The sequence below is a fragment of the Rana temporaria genome, chromosome 1 (genome assembly GCF_905171775.1).
Source record: "Rana temporaria chromosome 1, aRanTem1.1, whole genome shotgun sequence".
Lineage (NCBI taxonomy): Eukaryota > Metazoa > Chordata > Amphibia > Anura > Ranidae > Rana > Rana temporaria.
Window position 1 is genome coordinate 348,690,819 of NC_053489.1, and position 18,182 is coordinate 348,709,000.

The window sequence follows — 18,182 nt, forward strand, 5'->3', positions numbered from 1 at the left end:
ATGGGAGTTGTACAAAATTGTCGCTCTATTTTTGTTTATAGCGCAAAAAATAAAAACCGCAGAGGTGATTAAATACAACCAAAAGAAAGCTCTATTTGTGGGAAAAAAAGGACGCCAATTTTGTTTGGGAGCCACATCGCACGACCGCGCAATTGTCTGTTAAAGCGACGCAGTGCCGAATTGTAAAAACCCCTTGGGTCATTTAGCAGCATATTGGTCCGGTCCTTAAGTGGTTAATGGAGTAAAATAAGTATTTGATCCCCTATCAATCAGCAAGATTTGACTCCTAGGTGTCTTCTATGCAGGTAACGAGCCGAGATAAGGGGCACTCCCTTAAAGGGAGTGCTCCTAATCTCAGCTTGTTACCTGTATAAAAAAAAACACCTGTCCACAGAAGCAATCAATCTCTCCACCATTAGAAATACAAAAAACACAGTCACTTCCAGTGCCAATAGGTCTTTCAAGGTGTGGCGCAACAGATGTCAGATAAAATGGTGGCGTGAAAGGTATATGTGGTATCCCAATACTAGGTGGATGCTGCCTTTCTCAGATGGGGTAATCCGAAAGAAATTACAAGAAAAACAGAAATGGAAGGCGCGCACACCTAGTGCATTACCAGAGATAATTTAATAAGACATTTTTGTATAAAAGTGGGTACTCACAAAATGCAACGGACAAAAGGCCATAAACACAGTGCATTGACATGCACAGAACAAGGGGTACAGCCAACACGTTTCGGGGGTGCACCCCCTTCCTCAGAGCTAGGCTAGCTCTGAGGAAGGGTGTGCGCCCCCGAAACGCATTAATTGTTCTGTGTATGTCCATGCACTGTGTTTATGGCCTTTTGTCAGTTGCATTTTGTGAGTACCCACTTTTATACCAAAAATTCTTATTAAATTATCTCTGGTAATGCATTAGGTGTGCGCGCCTTCAATTTCTGTTTTTCTTGTAATCTCTCCACCATGACCAAGACCAAATAGCTGCCCCAGGATGTCAGGGACAAGATTGTAGACCTACAGAAGGCTGGAATAGGCTACAAGACCATCGCCAAGCAGCTTGGTAAGAGGGCGACAACAGTTGCGATTATTTGCAAATTGAAGAAACACAAAATAACTTTCAATCTCCCTCGGTCTGAGGCTCCATGCAAGATCTAAACCCGTGGAGTTTCAATGATCATGAGAACGGTGAGGAATCAGCCCAGAACTACATGGGAGCATCTTGTCAATAATCTCAGGGCAGCTGGGACAATAGTCACCAAGAAAACAATTGGGAACACACTACGCCATGAAAGACTGAAATCCTGCGGTGCCCACAAGGTCCCCCTGCTCAAGAAAGCACATGTACAGGCCCGTCTGAAGTTTGCTAATGAACATCTGAATGATTCAGAGAAAAACCAAGTAAAAGTGTTGTGGTCAGATAAGAGCAAAATCAAGCTCTTTGTTTTGAGGAGGAATGCTGCATATGACTCCAAGAACACCATCCCCCACCGTCAAACATTGAGGTGGAAACATTATGCTTTGGGGGTGACTTTTCTGCGAAGAGACAGGACAACTTCATTGTATCAAAAGGGAGGATGGACTGGGCCATGTATCGTCAAAATCTTGGGTGAGAACTTCCTTCCCTCAGCCAAGGCATTGAAAAAGGGTCGTGGATGGGTATTCCGTCATGACAATGACCTAAAACACACGGCCAAGGCAACAAAGGAATGGCTCAAGAAGAAACACATTAAGGTCCTGGAGTGGCCTAGGCAGTCTCCAGACCTTAACCACTTGACAACTGGGCACTTAAACCCCTTTAATAACCAGACCAATTTCAGCTTTCGGTGCTCTCACATTTTGAAATACAATTACTCAGTCATGCAACACTGTACCCATATGAAATTTTCGTCCTTTTTTTTTTTCACACAGAGCTTTCTTTTGGGGGTATTTTGATCACCTCTGGGTTTTTTTTTTTTATAGGCTATAAATGAAAAAAGACCAACATTTTTGTAAAAAAAAATGCATTTTCTTTGTTTCTGTTATAAAATTTAACAAAATTTGTAATTTTTCTTCATACATTTTGGCCAAAATGTATACTGTTACATATCTTTGGTAAAAAAAATAATTACAAATTGGTGTATATTATTTGGTCTTTGTGAAAGTTCACAAGCTATGGTGCCAATATCTGAAAATTGATTACACCTAAAGTACTGACGGCCCATCTCAATTTTTGAGACCCTAACATGCCAGAAAAGTAGAAATCCCCCCCCCCCCCCCAAATAACCCCTTTTTGGAAAGAAGACATTCCAAGGTATTGGAAAACCCTAGAGAATACAATGGCGGTCGTTGCAACTTTTTATCTCGCACGGTATTTGCGCAGCAATTTTTGGGAAAAAAACTTTTTGTGCTTTAAAAAAACAAAACCGTAAGGTTAGCCCAATGTTTTTGCATAATGTGAAAGATGAAGTTACGCCGAGTAAATAGATACCCAACGTGTCACTCTTCAAAATTGCCAATAAGACCCCACATCTCATCTCTAGGCTGGGAAGCCTGAAATAAAAAATAAAAAAACGATCCTGGCTTTGATCGTAGAAGTGAGTTGGTAGAAACACCGGAGGGCGGCGGAAGTAGGGGACGTCTCCTCTCGCCTCCTGTAAGAACGATCAAGCGGCGGAACAGCCGCAATGATTGTTCTCATGATGTAGGGAATCGCTGGCTGAATAAGCGGATGGCTGAATGATGCCTGTAGCTGCAGGCATCATTCAGATATCCCCGCACAAAGTCAAGGACGTCAAACGTGGTTAAAACGCATTTTTCTTTTAACACAAAGTTGTCCATTTATACAATTTTTCTAACATGTAGCATGTACATACCAAAAATTACACCCCAAAATAGGTTTTACTACTCCTCCTGAGTACGGCGATACCACATGTGTGAGACTTCCACAGCCTGGCCACCTACAGAGGCCGAGTACAGCTGGGTATGGCAGAGTACGGCTGGGTATGGCAGAGTATGGCTGGGTATGGCAGAGTATGGCAGAGTATGGCAGAGTATGGCTGGGTATGGCAGAGTATGGCTGGGTATGGCAGAGTATGGCAGAGTATGGCAGGGTATTGGCAGAGTATGGCTGGGTATGGTAGGGTATGGCAGGGTATGGCAGAGTATTGCAGGGATGGCAGAGTATTGCAGGGATGGCAGAGTATTGCAGGGATGGCAGAGTATTGCAGAGCATGGATGGATGGATGGATCTGTGACTGCAGTTGTCACAGAGCAGCCAGCCCACAGCACCGCTGCCATCCGCCCTCTCCCCCCTCACACTGTACCGTTCGGTAAACAGAGGGGAGAGAGGAACTGGCGTCATGACATGACGCTGGTTTGTTTACAAGTGATCGCTCCGTCATTTGACGGAGCGATCACGTGGTAAACGGCCGCTATCAGCAGAAATTTACCGTGATGCACGCCCCAACGGGCACGGAGCCTGATTCTGGGAGGACGTTATACAACGTCCTCCCAGAGTTAAGGAACCACCCTGTTGCCGTTATTTTGCGGCGTGCTGGGGTTAAGTAGTTAATCCCATAGAAAATATATGTGGAAGGAGCTAAAGGTTCAAGTTACCAAATGTCAGCCTCAAAACCTCAATGACTTGGAGAGGATCTGCAAATAGGAGTGGGATAAAATTCCACCTGTTGGCCAACTACAAGAAACGTCTGACCTCTGCGATTGCCAACAAGGGTTTTGTCACCAAGTAATAAGTCATGTTTTACGAAGGGATCAAATACTTATTTCACTCATTAAAATGCAAATCAATTTATAACATTTTTGAAATGCGTTTTTCTGGATTTTTTTGCTGGTATTCTGTCTCTGACTGTTGAAATATAAACCTACCATTAACATTATAAACTGATAATTTCTTTGTCAGTGGGCAAACGTACAAAATCAGCAGGGAATCAAATACTTAGATAGATGTTATTTATATATATATCCATAACCTCCAGTCTTTTCTTGTCCTTTAGATTGGTGGGACTCATGTTAATGGTTTCCAAAGTTCTTTCCTTTCCTAGGCAGTCTTCCAAACATGAATGATCTGGGCACCAAGGTGCAACAGACATATCAAAGTATCAAAGTAGGCATATCAGGTGTCATGAAATGGGGTCATCAAAAGGCGCTCATTTAGAAGAGACCTGTGCTAAAGTCCACTTTCTTCAGCTTTTCACCCCTGTGTTTTAGTTCACATGCTTTCCTACATTTTTACAGAAGTTGGGTAGTGCATAAATCTACAGTAAGTGAAATCATAATTTACTTGGCACTGAATCAAACAGATGTGTGGAGCAGCAGAGCATGGTATCACAAATAGGCACAAATCATTTAAAGAAACCACAAGCTAGCAGTGTTAATTTACTGTTTCACTATTTTTGTAGCGTATATAGCATCATATAGCAGTGTCACGTTTGACACAGAATGACACTCATTTATAACAACCAGTTAGTATTTGTAAAGAAAATGTTTCTTTGTACAAGGAATAGGGCCATCTTTGTTGTTAGTTGTATGTATGAGAGGCGTGTTAAATGAATACATTAAATATGCATCACAAAGGAGTAGTTGTCCATCGTGTACTTTTTAACAGAAGTCCTTAAATCTAGTTAATTTTTACCAGCACTGACGGTTATGCCTTCTTTTCTAAAACATACCGTATTTAAAACCAGTACCGTAGCAAAAGAGCCTCTTTATTTTGTATGATGCCTATTGAGTTAGTACAGCTGTTGCTCTTAGAGTATATATTTCACTGAAGTGATATCCCGTATATGTCACTGAACTGACAACAGAGAGAAACATCATCACTACTCTCCAAGATCATACATTTTAAAAAGGAGAAGTAAGACCAAAGCTCATATGTCTCCTATGGACCACAGCAGTGCACTTAATTCTGCACTCCTGTGACCCAGAACAAGCTAAAGTCTGCTGTTGGCGGATATCACAAAGCCAGTCCACTCAGACACCCGACAGGAAGCTGGCTGAACCTCTCAGTGTAACCCTGTGAGCCTAATCCAGTTGCCCCCACCCCCAGTGAATGCCGGAGGGGCAGAGCAGAAGAGAACTGAGTGATCATTTGTCTTTAATTGCTTAGTACTTGGTACTAAGCAACAGGGCACAGATTCTGCATCCAAATATGTTTTTTTTTATTATTATTTTGGAATTTAATACTTCTTACTTAAAGCGGATGTGCCACTAAAACAATATATTAAAAGCTAGCAGCTACAAATACTGCAGCTGCTGACTTTTAATATAAGGACACTTACCTGTCCTGGAGTCCAGCGGTGATCGCAGCAGAGGATGAGCCGATCGCTCGTCACCCTGCTGCTCCCCCCTCCATCCACGGTGAGGGAACCAGGAAGTGAAGCGCTGCGGCTTCACTGCCCGGTTCCCTACGGCGCATGCGCGAGTCGCGCTGCGCCCGCCGATTGGCTCACACGCTGTGTGCTGGGAGCCGAGTGTTCCCAGCACACAACGGGCGACAGACGGGATGTGACGGAATGCCCGTCTTTCGCCCGTAGCGTGTGGCCGGAAGTGGGTGCAAATACCTGTCTTTAGACAGGTGTCTGCACCCCCCTCCCCCCTGAAAGGTGTCAAATGTGACACCGGAGGGGGGGAGGGTTCCGATCAGCGGGACTCCACTTTAGGGTGGAGGACCGCTTTAAGACAATTTAAATCTAATACAATTGAGTTAGAATTCAGTTCAAATACATATATGGGGTAGGGTTGTCCCAATACCGATACCGAGAATTTGCCCAAATACTTGTACTCGGGCAAATGCTCATGACACTTCACGCGATACCTGAACAGTCAGCGGTGATCAGTGCGTGGGGGAGTTACAAGCAGCCCCCCCCCCCCTCGGCTTTCAGCTGCTTTAGTGAAATCTATACAGCGATTATTGGTTCTTGTAACTCCCCCACACATGATCACCGCTGACTGTCCCCGCATCCTCCTCCAGTCCCCCTTCATTCTGCTGTCCCCCTTTTTTTTTCCACTGTGTCCCCCTCCGTTCTGCTGCTGTCTCCCTCCAGTTTGTCTCCATGTCCTCCTCCTTCCTTTTCTGTATGAACAGAGTCAGTGATCACTGACTCTGTCCATTCACATAACTGAAACATTGTAACCTCAGATCTTGCTCTGTCAGTGCAGGCTTTGTCAGAACAAGTGTTCCTAGCACTGCCATGCCCTCCGCCAGTTTGCATGCTGCCGTTTAAGAAATGCCAGTGCATTATTCCATACATCATACAGTGGCCAAAAACATATCATGCTGCTATTTTAGAACGTCAGACTAGATGACATGCATGCACAGATACTATACATCCCATAAACATATGCTCTACATTGCTGCAAGACTCAGAGACTGGCTTGTAGTATTATTACATACTTCCAGGGAACACAGTTTTTTGTTTTTATGATTTCTAAGGACACTATGAGGTTGATTTACTACAGGCAAATAGACTGTACTTTGCAAACCCAGATGCACTAATTTTGGTGAAGCTTCATTTCGTAAAGTATACCCAATGAGGTGCAAAGAACATGAAAAAAACAAAAATAATAATAATTTTGCTTGCATGTGATTGGACGATAGAAATCAGCAGAGTTTCACTACATTTACTAAGCTCTGGGGAAAATGAGTGTAACTACAAAGTACATATAGGTAGATTCAGTAAGAGTTAGGCCGACTTATCAGTAGATAAGCCGACCTAACTCAGAATCTACGCCGACTTATGTTTAAGCGTATGCTCAAACAGAGATACGCTTAAACATATCTAAGATACGACGGCTTGTGCCGTCCTATCTTAGATTGCAATATTTTTGATGGCCGCTAGGTGGCGCTTCCATTGCGGTCGGCGTAGAATATGTAAATGAGGAGATACGCTGATTCACGAACATACGCCCGGCCGACGCAGTACTTTTACGCCGTTTGTGTAAAAGATAGGCTGCGTAAAGTTAGAGCTAGGCCCTATTGGAATAGTAATGTCAAGTATGGCCGCCGTTCCTGCGTCAATCTTATTGTTATTGTTATTTTTATTATCGGCGTCATTCTCTCCATCGGGGACACGCGCGGATTCGTGTGCTAATTTGGGCTTCAGGATTTTTTGCCTTGCTAGTCCTACATAATATCCTCTGCCTTACTGACTGAGGATTTCTGGACTGCTTTCATAGACATACTTATTTACCTAACGTGCCTAGCCCAATACATCTAGCACTGAACCACCGCGCTTATACACCCCCGGACCCGAATTCTTATTGCTTACCAGCAATTGATCGCCTCAACACCATTATTTCTATAAACTTGTGTCTTATGAAAATATACCTACATTAGGCTGGAACAATTCGACCTGTATACCCAGCCACTGTGGGGATAACTGCACGATTGTCGCTTGTTTACCCCCAACGTGGCCTATTTATGCAATATCTTATGCTCCTGAGGAAGCGCAAAGCGCGTAACATGTAGAGCAAGCCCTCCATTAACCTCCGGATTACTACACGGGATATACAACTCAACATCGTATCGTTAATTGTGCTTTCCAAATGAAGCTTGTGTATAATGAGATTGTATAGTTGTTGTTATTATCCTTGTAGTACCAGTCACTGACCTAATTTCTATAATTGATTTTATGTCCGTTTGATTTTATGATATTTCATATTAAATTTCTAGTTTTCTATACAAATTGTACTGTGTGCCTTTAAAGCCCAACTTAATAGTTTTCCATTCAAGTTCCTGCGTCGAAATTCGAATTTTTTACGTTGTTTGCGTAAGTCGTCCGTGAATCGGGATTTACGTCTACGTCAAAATCAATAGGCCCGTGCGGCGTACTTAGCCACAATGCACACTGGGAAATGTAGGCGCCCGGCGCATGCGCAGTCCAAAAAACGTAAAAACCATGAGGTCAAGTCTCATTAACATAAAACACGCCCCCCTCAAACACATTTGAATTAGGCGCCCTTACGCCCGCTCGCTTTAGGCTACGCCGCCGCAAGATAGCAGGCAAGTACATTGTGAATCATGTACTTGCCTAGCTGACTTACGGCGGCGTAGCCTAAACACGCTAAGCTACGCCGTCGCAAGTTTGCACCATTGTACCTGAATCTAGCTAATAGTCTATTTGCTTTTAGTAAATCAACAGATATGGCTATGACAAACTCCCTGGGTCACCCATGGTATTCTATGGATTGGCTTTGCAGTACTGGTGGAACAGTCCCCCTCCTTTCCCTTACAACTTGAACCCATATGTGGGGCCTGCTCTCTCCAAAGTCCCCTAAAATTGCAGGGTTATGATTGGCTGACAGTCTTCTGAAACAAACCCCCCACCCCCGATAGCGCACATGTACTGGAGTGTGTCTACCACCACTGGTGCATTTGGGGTGATCTATGTGTTATTTGAACTTTGAGATGTTCTCAGGGATATTCTGTTGTAATCCTCTCCATTTCTGGCATACCATTGTGGGATAGACATTGTGTGGCCTCACCTTATACTCCAATGTCCGCCCAGGAAGACTCTAATGCATGCACATTATAACCCAGGGCAAGTGAGGCCTGTTTGTCGTCTATTTTCACTTTTCGTGTGTCCCGATGACGCGGATAAGCGAAACGCATTGACGCACAGGGGCTCACTCACTTGATATCATGTAACATATCCAAAGTATTGGGCCCTTGTTAGCCATGTTCTATGTATACATGTTTTTAATGTTTCATATGTGTTATTTTTATAGTTTTGTTTATAAATAAAATATGGATTTTATTTGAACAATGTGGTCCCATTTGCCTCTAAAGTCTGGCCCCTGGGGTTTTCCTTCGTCCCAATTTCAATGAATATTTACAGACGTGGCAAAAGGAGTGGTTTCAATAATTGTACCCAATTAAACAGCTACTAGTTTTATGTTGTCTTCAACTCATTAGTCCCAAGACCTTTGACTACTACGACAAAATGTATTTTTGACAGAAAGCACATTCACCCTCTACTCCATGTACTATCTATTCTTAGAAAAACACAAGGTACTTAATTACCCAAGGGTTGTCTCTCGCACACTGCCTGGACCCATGATTTCATAAGCCGGCTCAGGATCTTCTGTTCATGAACAGGAAACACCTGTTGGATAACTCCACGGGCTGCTAGTTCTGGGACTGTGGAATGAAAGAGATATATTGAAGCAGTAAGTCAGAACAAAAGGGTGCATATTACATTTCTGGTCATACAGTAGAAGATATTTCTAGCAAGACTATATACAATATATGCCAAAATACTGTGAAAATCCTAGTTCCCCTTTCACTATCTCAGCGCTTTCATGTAATATATAGACCTCAAAGAATAGCAACAATAGCAAATACATGTTGCTACAATCATAAATGTGTCAGTTTCCGCTTAAAGGATATGCACCTTCCATGATATTGAGGATAACAGTGGCTAACATATCAATGCCTGATGTGTTCAACTCTCTAATGAGTGTGAACCCCAAAGGGGAGTGAGACGCATGGACTCTGGTGTGAGGTGCACTTGTATTTACTACAATAAGATCACCATCTGTGTGCTACTTTGGACTTCTCTCACCATCTATCAACTTTATCTTCCTTGTGTGCTACTAACACATGATAGCTAATCATAATTTAGTATGACAGTAGCACTGATGTAATGTTTATAGGCATTTGAGCTGGACTTGTGTACCTTTTTTATTACGATTTTATTACTAATATACAATCTATGAATGTTTTACAAACCCTATTTTCATTCTAACTGAAGTAATTGCTCATTTTGCAAACAAAAGGTATAGTATCAAAGTTCCTCTGGTCTACAACCCAATTTCCCAAAAAATTTTATTTCTTTAACCACTTCCAGACCCCGCACTGTATATATACTGTATATATACGCCCTAATTTTAAAGATGATATCTCGGTAACGGCAGCAGCTGCTGCCACAACCGAGGTATCCATCTTTAGTGCTAAGGGTCCTGTACACGATAATGGCAGTCTTCGCGGCACCTACAAAATGGGGAACAGAATTATGATTTTTTTTCATTATTTTTTTTTTTTTACTAGTAATGGCGGCGATCTGCGATTTTTATTGGGACTGCAATATTGCGGCAGACGTATCGGACACTTTCGACACAAATTTGGGACCATTCACATTTATACTGCGATCAGTGCTATAAAAATGCACTAATTACTGTATAAATGTGACTGTCAGGGAAGGGGTTAACACTAGGGGGGGAGGAAGGGGTTAAATGTGTAGCCTGGGTGTGTTCTAACTGTGTGGGGGGATGGGGGTGACTGGGGGAGGTGACCGATGCTGTGTCTCTATGTACAAGAGACACAGATCGGTCTCCTCTCTTCTAACAGCACGTGGAGCTCTGTGTTTACACACAGAGCTCCACGTCCCTGCTGTTACCGGCTGTGTCACCGACGATCGCGTGTACCCGGCGGACATCGCGGCCGCCAGGTACACGCATCGGGTCTCTGTTGATTTTAAAGAAATACATTATGTAATGATTTGCTTTGTTGTATAATGCAGTCTTGTCTGCAGGCTCAAAGATCACGGGCATCCAATCTTGCACCCTAGCCACATCCCTTTCTCCAGATTCTCTGAATCCTTCGATATTATGTATTGTAGATGATGATATATTTTAACACCTTTCCAATTTTAAGTTGAAGAATCTTATTCTAAAATTGTTGGTCAATTTTTAGACTCAGCTTTTCACAGATTGGTGCACCTCTGCCCATCTTTACTTAATATAGAATTTTTTTCCTGAAACGTCCCTCTTAAAGTCATACGCATGTGTGTGTTATAAGCCAATAAATAAGGTATATACAAATAACACATCCAAGCTCATCATTAGACTCTTCACCGCACACAGCCACAAATGCAAGAGAATTCTTATTAAGCAGTGTATTAGTTAATTTGCATTTAATTTTAATGGTTCAAAGAATGTCAGGCAAAATGGTCGGCCCTCACGCATGTTCACATTATCAAATCTGGCCCCTTTTTAAAAAAAAGTTTGGACACCCCTGCTGTAACTGAAAGTCATAGGTAGATTGTAGCACATGGGACAAATCTAATTAAGTGATAGTTAACGGTTATTCTTAAACATTTCAGTAGCTGATTTAATCACTTACCTAGTATGCCACTTTTTAAATTTTTTAATCCCTGCCTATGTTCCTGTTTAATATGGTGCCATGACCACTGTTCTAAGGTTTCCTATTTCAGAGGCTCCTTTCTGTTGCAGCATGCAGGGATTAGATTTGTCTCCCTACACTGTGTGTATCGATAGAAAGCATAGATGGCATAGCAAGGCATCTGCTACTCCTTTCTCCAAGCAAACTGACTGATTGGAGACTGCACTGTCCACTGTAAACACTTTCCTGTGAAGACTGGAAGTTCCATCAAGCAGCACAGAGAGCAGGTGCCAGCAGTATTCAAAGTTGTAAACTAAGTGATGGGGCAAGAATTTTAACTGTTTACTGGGGAATGTTTATTTTATTGTGCCCAATGTGTTAAAAGGAGAAGTATAGCCAAGGTCATTTTGGCTATACTTCAATGGATCACAGGAGTGCAGTTCGTTCTGGACTCCTGTGAACCATTTTCAGCTATCAATGGGCCGAAGCCCGCTGCCAGCTGACATCACAGAGCCAGGCCAGGCTCTAAAAAGATCCTGATTATATGGTGGGGATCCGCCCAGAAGCATGAACTGGCACCTGGCTCAGCCTGTCAGTGATGCACTAAGAGCCAGAGACAGCCTCTTCTTACCCCTCTACAGCCCAGCACTAGAGTGCTGGAGGAGCAGAGCGGAGAGCTGGAGACGAACAGTCTCCAGCTCTCTGCTCACGGAATGCTGAGAGTGATTAGCTGTCTTTGATCGCGCAGTTCTCAGTGCAGTGCCAGCAGGGGATTGATGCTGCATCCACCTAGGTGAGCATGTTTTTTTGTTTTCTAAATTCCATCCTCTTTTAAGCTAAAAAAAAAATGCTTAGGGTTTAATACTATTCTAAGGATAAGTTGCACTTAAAGGCAGAAGGTACCCTATAGTTGTAGCTTTTAGCATGCAATATGCCTAGCTGTCCAATGCTCACCTGGAGAAGAGGCCTCCTAGAGAGCAAGCAGGAAATAACGCCAGTGTGTCACAGTGAATGTATGCTGCAGCCAATATGCCTTTTGCTGCTTTGGAACATAAATTGAAGCTACAATTTGCTGTTTCAGTCATTTAGTTCAGCATACAAACCAACCAAGTACCTTCTTTTTGCCCATGTGCAGTATTATTTTTGCCTTTTTTTTATTCAGGCTTATTCCCAGTAATGATATTCTCATTCACTTCCTGTTCTGGTAATCACCTGTCACCAGACCAAAACATTCCATACTAATAAGACCTGAGCCCTCCCACTCTATCCTAAAAAATGGGTGGCATTTAATTTCAATCAGAAGTTGCTGTAAGTCGGTTATTATAAAATGTGCACAAAGATTCTGTAGTGAATGAAAACCATTGAAATATGTGCACTAAAGTTAGCAAAAGTAAAATTTTACAAAGAATACTTTCTAAAAGTGCCTTATAAAATGTCTGTATACATCTTACAGGTTTATCAATGACCCTGTTTCATGTAGATTGCCATGCAGTACTCACTGATTGGTTGGCCCTCTAGGAAGTGTATATTGTGCAGAGATTCTCCTTGTTTAGCTCGGAGGTTTTCCATCCAGTACCGGATGATGCACTGACGTTCCTATAAATATACAACTAAATTATACTATTAAGATCCAACATATTCATACATAGGTTAGTAATGTTAATAAGCACAGTGTTTGACAAATTTGCTTGGAATCTAGGAGCCAGCTAAAAAAGTTAGGAGCCAGAAAACGTGCCCCGTCCCGACGAGCTTGCGCGCAGAAGCAAACACATACGTGAGTAGAGCCCGCATATGTAAACGGTATTCAAACCACACGTGAGGTATTGCCGCGATCATTAGAGCGAGAGCAATAATTCTATCTCTAGACCTCCTCTGTAACTCAAAACATGCAACCTGTAGACGTCGCCTATGGAGATTTTGAAAGGGTAAAAGTTTGTCGCCATTCCACGAGCGGACGCAATTTTGAAGCGTGACATGTTGGTTATCAATTTACTCGACGTAACATTATCTTTCACTATAAAAAAAAAACTTTACTGTTGTCTTATTTTTTAGATTAAAAAAAAGTGTATTTTTTCCCCAAAAAAGTGTGCTTGCAAGACCGCTGCGCAAATACGGCGTGACACAAAGTATTGCAATGATCACCATTTTATTCTCTAGGGTGTTAGAATAAAAAATATTTATAATGTTTGGGGGTTCTACTTAGAGGGAAGGAGATGGCAGTGAAAATAGTGAAAGATTACACATTAGAACAGCTGTTTAACTTGTAATGCCAACGGCCACCACCAGATCGCGCCAGCTCACAGAAGGTCACAGCTCACAGAAGGAAGAGCTTGGGACTTCACAAGGCCGCAATTACCGGCCGTCGCGGGCCCGCCGCGGGAGGTGGGGGCGCACGGAGACACAGGATCCTGTGCCTCCGTGCACCCCCACCTCACCCGCCGCGCGATCGCGGCAGCCGGTAATTGAGGCCGCGGCCTCAATTACCGGCCGCCGCCGGCACCAGGTCACAATTTCTTGTCGCAATTGCGACCTGGCGCACGGATTTTGTCGACCCCTGAATAAGCATATATTAAATATTAGAATAACAAAAGCTTCTGACGCAGAATTCAAGGAAGTAAATGGGTGGGGATCTTCACAAAGTCAGTTTACAAATTTCAAGAGATTGTTCAGATTAATAGGAGCAAGCTAGAAATAATTGAAATACAATATGAAAATGAATATATATGATTTTACATTTTACATATAGATATACTTTAACAATACAAACACATTTGCCATTTATTCCACTCTCACCAGTGTTCGTTTTAAAGCAACTAGCTTCATTGTAGATGAAAGTATGACTTAATGACACTTGGGGCTCATTCAGTGCATAATGCATAGCAAAAAACACATATATGCTAGCACCTAATGCATGCTGCAATGTGTTGTGCCAGCGCAGCACATTGCAGTGATTGTTTTCTTTATATCAGAATCATTAAACCATAGATTTGACTCCCAAGCCGTATAGAAGTACACTTCACAACAGTACAGTTTGGTTTCTGTGCTGCAGGACAAAGTTCTTGCTGACATTCAAATGTTCACACTACTATTTATTGTAACGGTCATTGCTAGAACCATTTCTTAATTATGAAGAGATGAAATGTACTCAAGAGAGCATAATCATCAATGCATTATAAGAGCAATGATGATATTGTAAGTGCAGTAACCCAACCCATAGCATCCAATTAAACTTAAAATGATTGTAAAGATTCTTTTTTTATAATTTAAAAAAAAAAAAAAAAAAACAATCAAACATGTCTATACTCAGTGTCATGTCTACCTGTGCAAGTGTGGCCCCCGATCCTCCTTTTCTTGGGTCTCCCCGCAGCGTGCCCCTCCTCTTCTCGAGTGCCCCCACGCAGAGCCACTTTCCATGGGGGCACTCGTGCAGACGTGCTTCAGAGTCCTGCAGTTACGTCCATTGACACAGACAGCAGGACTCGGCCCCGCCCTCTGGGTCACTGGATTTAATTGGCAGCAGCGGGAGCCAATGGCTCCTGCTGCTATCAATCTATCCAATGAGGACCCGAGACAGTGGCTGGAGCTGCTCTGCTCGTCCCCATCGCTGGAACGATCGAGTTCAGGTAAGAAAAAGGGGGAGGGGGGGGGTGCTGCAGCACAAAAGGTTTTTCACCTCAATGCATAGAATGCATTAAGGTGAAAACCGTAAGGGATTAGAACACCTTTATTAACAATGCAGTCAGATCAGTAAGATGATTTCTTCTTTGTTTCTATGGGTTACAGCTCTTTCATTAGCGATTCCAAGAATAAAATAGGTCTATGAAATAAATACAAAAAGCAATTATGACACATACACCAAATATTTCTCATACATTGTACAACAGAAATAATTACCTGAGATGTGAAAAAGTTCAGCTCATTTTCAATGTTTTGATAAATATAGTCCTCTTCACAGGAAAAAGCACGCGTTCCACCACCAAACTCCGCTTTAATATTCTTACGCAGACCAATCTCCTCCGCACCGCGGAGCAAACTGCAAAAGGTAAAACATGGGGGAAAAAAAAATTTGAGGCAGTACTCAGGGAGCAACATATGCACACATACATTCTAGCACATAACTTTACAAAGGCATCACTTCAAACTGAAATAAAGTTGGATGGAGACATAGGAAACTAATTGTATGTATAAATGGGATTGGCGTGGTCAATATTCATGTAGAAAAAGTGGTAAATTGTGGGAGGTGTGTACTGGAAATAGGAATTCAACAAAAAGCAAGCATCTGATTTACCAGATTTATATTTTGCAAGTAAAAGATGTCTAGCAAGCCGCCTTTCAAATCAACCTCTTATAGCAGATGTCAAAAATAGTGAAAATCGCAAAGATACTGGAGCCAGCAAAGATGACACACACCAGAACACTTTTCAGACAAAAACAAGATTTATATTAAGTAAAATTCTAGCTAAGGCTAATTAAACCTACACTGTTCCCTTTATAAATAGTTACCATTTCAAAGCAGCAACCCTACTTGTGTGAAAATGATTACCGTTCTGTAAAAAAAAATACAAAAATTATATATTTATATATATATATATATATATATATATATATATATATATATATAATATAGTGTGAAACAACTGAAAATATATTTCATATTCTAGGTTCTTCAAAGTAGCCACCTTTTGCAGCAGACACATCTCTAGAACTGGTAAGAGGAGACTGTGTGAATCAGGCCTTCATGGTAGAATATCTGCTAGGAAACCACTGCTAAAGAAAGGCAACAAGCAGAAGAGACTTGCTTGGGCTAAAGAACACAAGGAATGGACATTAGACCAGTGGAAATCTGTGCTTTGGTCTGATGAGTCCAAACTTGAGATCTTTGGTTCCAACCCCCGTGTCTTTGTGCGACGCAGAAAAGGTGAACGGATGGACTCTACATGCCTGGTTCCCACCGTGAAGCATGGAGGAGGAGGTGTGATGGTGTGGGGGTGCTTTGCTGGTGACAATGTTGGGGATTTATGCAAAATTGAAGGCATACTGAACCAGCATGGCTACCACAGCATCTTGCAGCGGCATGCTGTTCCATCCGGTTTGCGTTTAGTTGGACCATCATTTATTTTTCAACAGGACAATGACCCCAAACACACCTCCAGGCTGTGTAAGGGCTATTTGACCAATAAGGAGAGTGATGGGGTGCTGCGCCAGGTGACTACCTCTTGAAGCTCATCAAGAGAATGCTAAGAGTGTGCCAAGCAGTAATCAAAGCAAAAGGTGGCTACTTTGAAGAACCTAGAATATGAAATATATTTTCAGTTGTTTCACACTTTTTTGTTATGTATAATTCCACATGTGTTAATTCATAGTTTTTATGCCTTCAGTGTGAATCTACAATTTTCATAGTCATGAAAATAAAGAAAACTCTTTGAATGAGAAGGTGTGTCCAAACTTTTGGTCTGTACTGTATATATATTTTAAATCCCTTTTACCTATATAAAATAAGAAAAATGGACTTCAATATAGGGCACTTATACACCTTCCTGTCCCTGTTTCAGCGTTATCCCATTTTAAAATGACAATTGCGCGGTCATGCAAAATGTTTATTCATTTTTTTCACACAAATAGAGCTTTATTTTGGTGGCATTTGATCACCTCTGCACGTTTTTTTTATTTTTTTTGCAATACAAATAAAAATAGACCGAAAATAAAACAGTTTTTCTTTGTTTCGGTTACAAAACTTTGTAAATAAGTACATTTTCTTATATGCAGCACTGATGGGCACCGATAGGCAGCACTGATCGGGGGGACTGGCAGGCATCACTGATGGGCACAGTGCCATCCCTATTGGCACTGATCGGCATAACTGGTGGTCATGGGTGTGCAATCCCTGGTGGTCCTGGGGGTGTCCACCGATAAATCAGTGCACACCCCCTTTCAGGAGAGCATCAGATGAGTTCTCCTCTACTCGCGCCTGTCAGTAAGAGTGGAGAAGCCAATATATGGCGTGGTATAGAGCCTACGTCAGAGGCTCTTTACCAGGATCCGAGATGCGGTGTGTCAGACTGACACACCACCGATTGGCGCATGCACACTGGCGGCTTATTCTGCTCAACGCCATATGACGTTCAGTCAGGATAATGCAACCGCTTTGCACACGTCATATTGCTATATGGCGGGTGGGAAGTGGTTATAAAAAGATCTCAACCCCCTACAAATTTTGGGGGCCCCCAAGTGCTTGGGCCATAATGTGCTCAGTGTCCACTTGAAAAGAAAGAAAGCCAATAGGTAGGATTTATTGTTTTATTTTTTGCCCTTAGGTGAGTGGTCAAACTGCACCTCAGGCTCCGTTCACACCTGTGCCTTTTGTTTTGTGTGTTTACTGAAACACAAGGCACAAGATGTAATTTCTCATTCTATTCTATGGAGCCCCATTCACATCAATGCACTTTCCTGCAGTGCAATTTTGGAAGAGCTACATGTGTTTCTTTGGTGCAGGATAGTGCAATTCTGAGTCAATACGCTCAATGGACGCATACAAACATTTTGATGCATCTTTAGTGAGTTTTGAAGCATGACAACAAGACACCTCCATCCGGCAACATCTACTCTACTGGCTGCACATAATGAGCAAGACATTTTCTCTATGACCTATCCAACACCACCTACAAAGACTGCACCTAACATGAGAGGGCATGGCAGGACACTGCCCCTGGACTTTACAAAGATCAGGACAGTTAAATTACTTTTCCACATAGAAAGAAAGCAAACGTATGTTTCTTTTGGACATAACTTTAATGCATATGCAAATGGATGCTTATTTAAATGACATCTGCATACAGTTTTGCTCTATTATCACTATGCCAATATAGCTGGTCATTGGCCCAAAACCAAAAAACATGAAAACGCACTGCAATGCATGAAAAATACACAGATGCATGTGAAAACACACAAAAACGCATGAAGAAGCAGAAGCACAGGTGTGAACCAGGGTTTACTGTAGGCATTTGAAAACAAAGTCCTTCCCCACCCCTGTAACATTGTAACATATTTTAAATAGTAGCAAGCCA

General features: G+C 42.2%; 1 protein-coding gene across 3 annotated transcripts in view; it reads right to left on the reverse strand.

The window, feature by feature from the left end:
• ANO8 (anoctamin 8) overlaps nucleotides 1-18,182 on the reverse strand; it is a 170,507-nt gene that overhangs the window by 65,308 nt on the left and 87,017 nt on the right. For all 3 annotated transcript variants that reach the window (XM_040320489.1, XM_040320475.1, XM_040320480.1), the window contains exons 4-6: nucleotides 15,013-15,151; nucleotides 12,618-12,714; nucleotides 9,019-9,135 (exon numbers count right to left, since the gene is read on the reverse strand). In XM_040320489.1, the coding sequence (XP_040176423.1) occupies nucleotides 9,019-9,135; nucleotides 12,618-12,714; nucleotides 15,013-15,151 (353 nt within the window). The remainder of the gene's footprint in view (nucleotides 1-9,018; nucleotides 9,136-12,617; nucleotides 12,715-15,012; nucleotides 15,152-18,182) is intronic.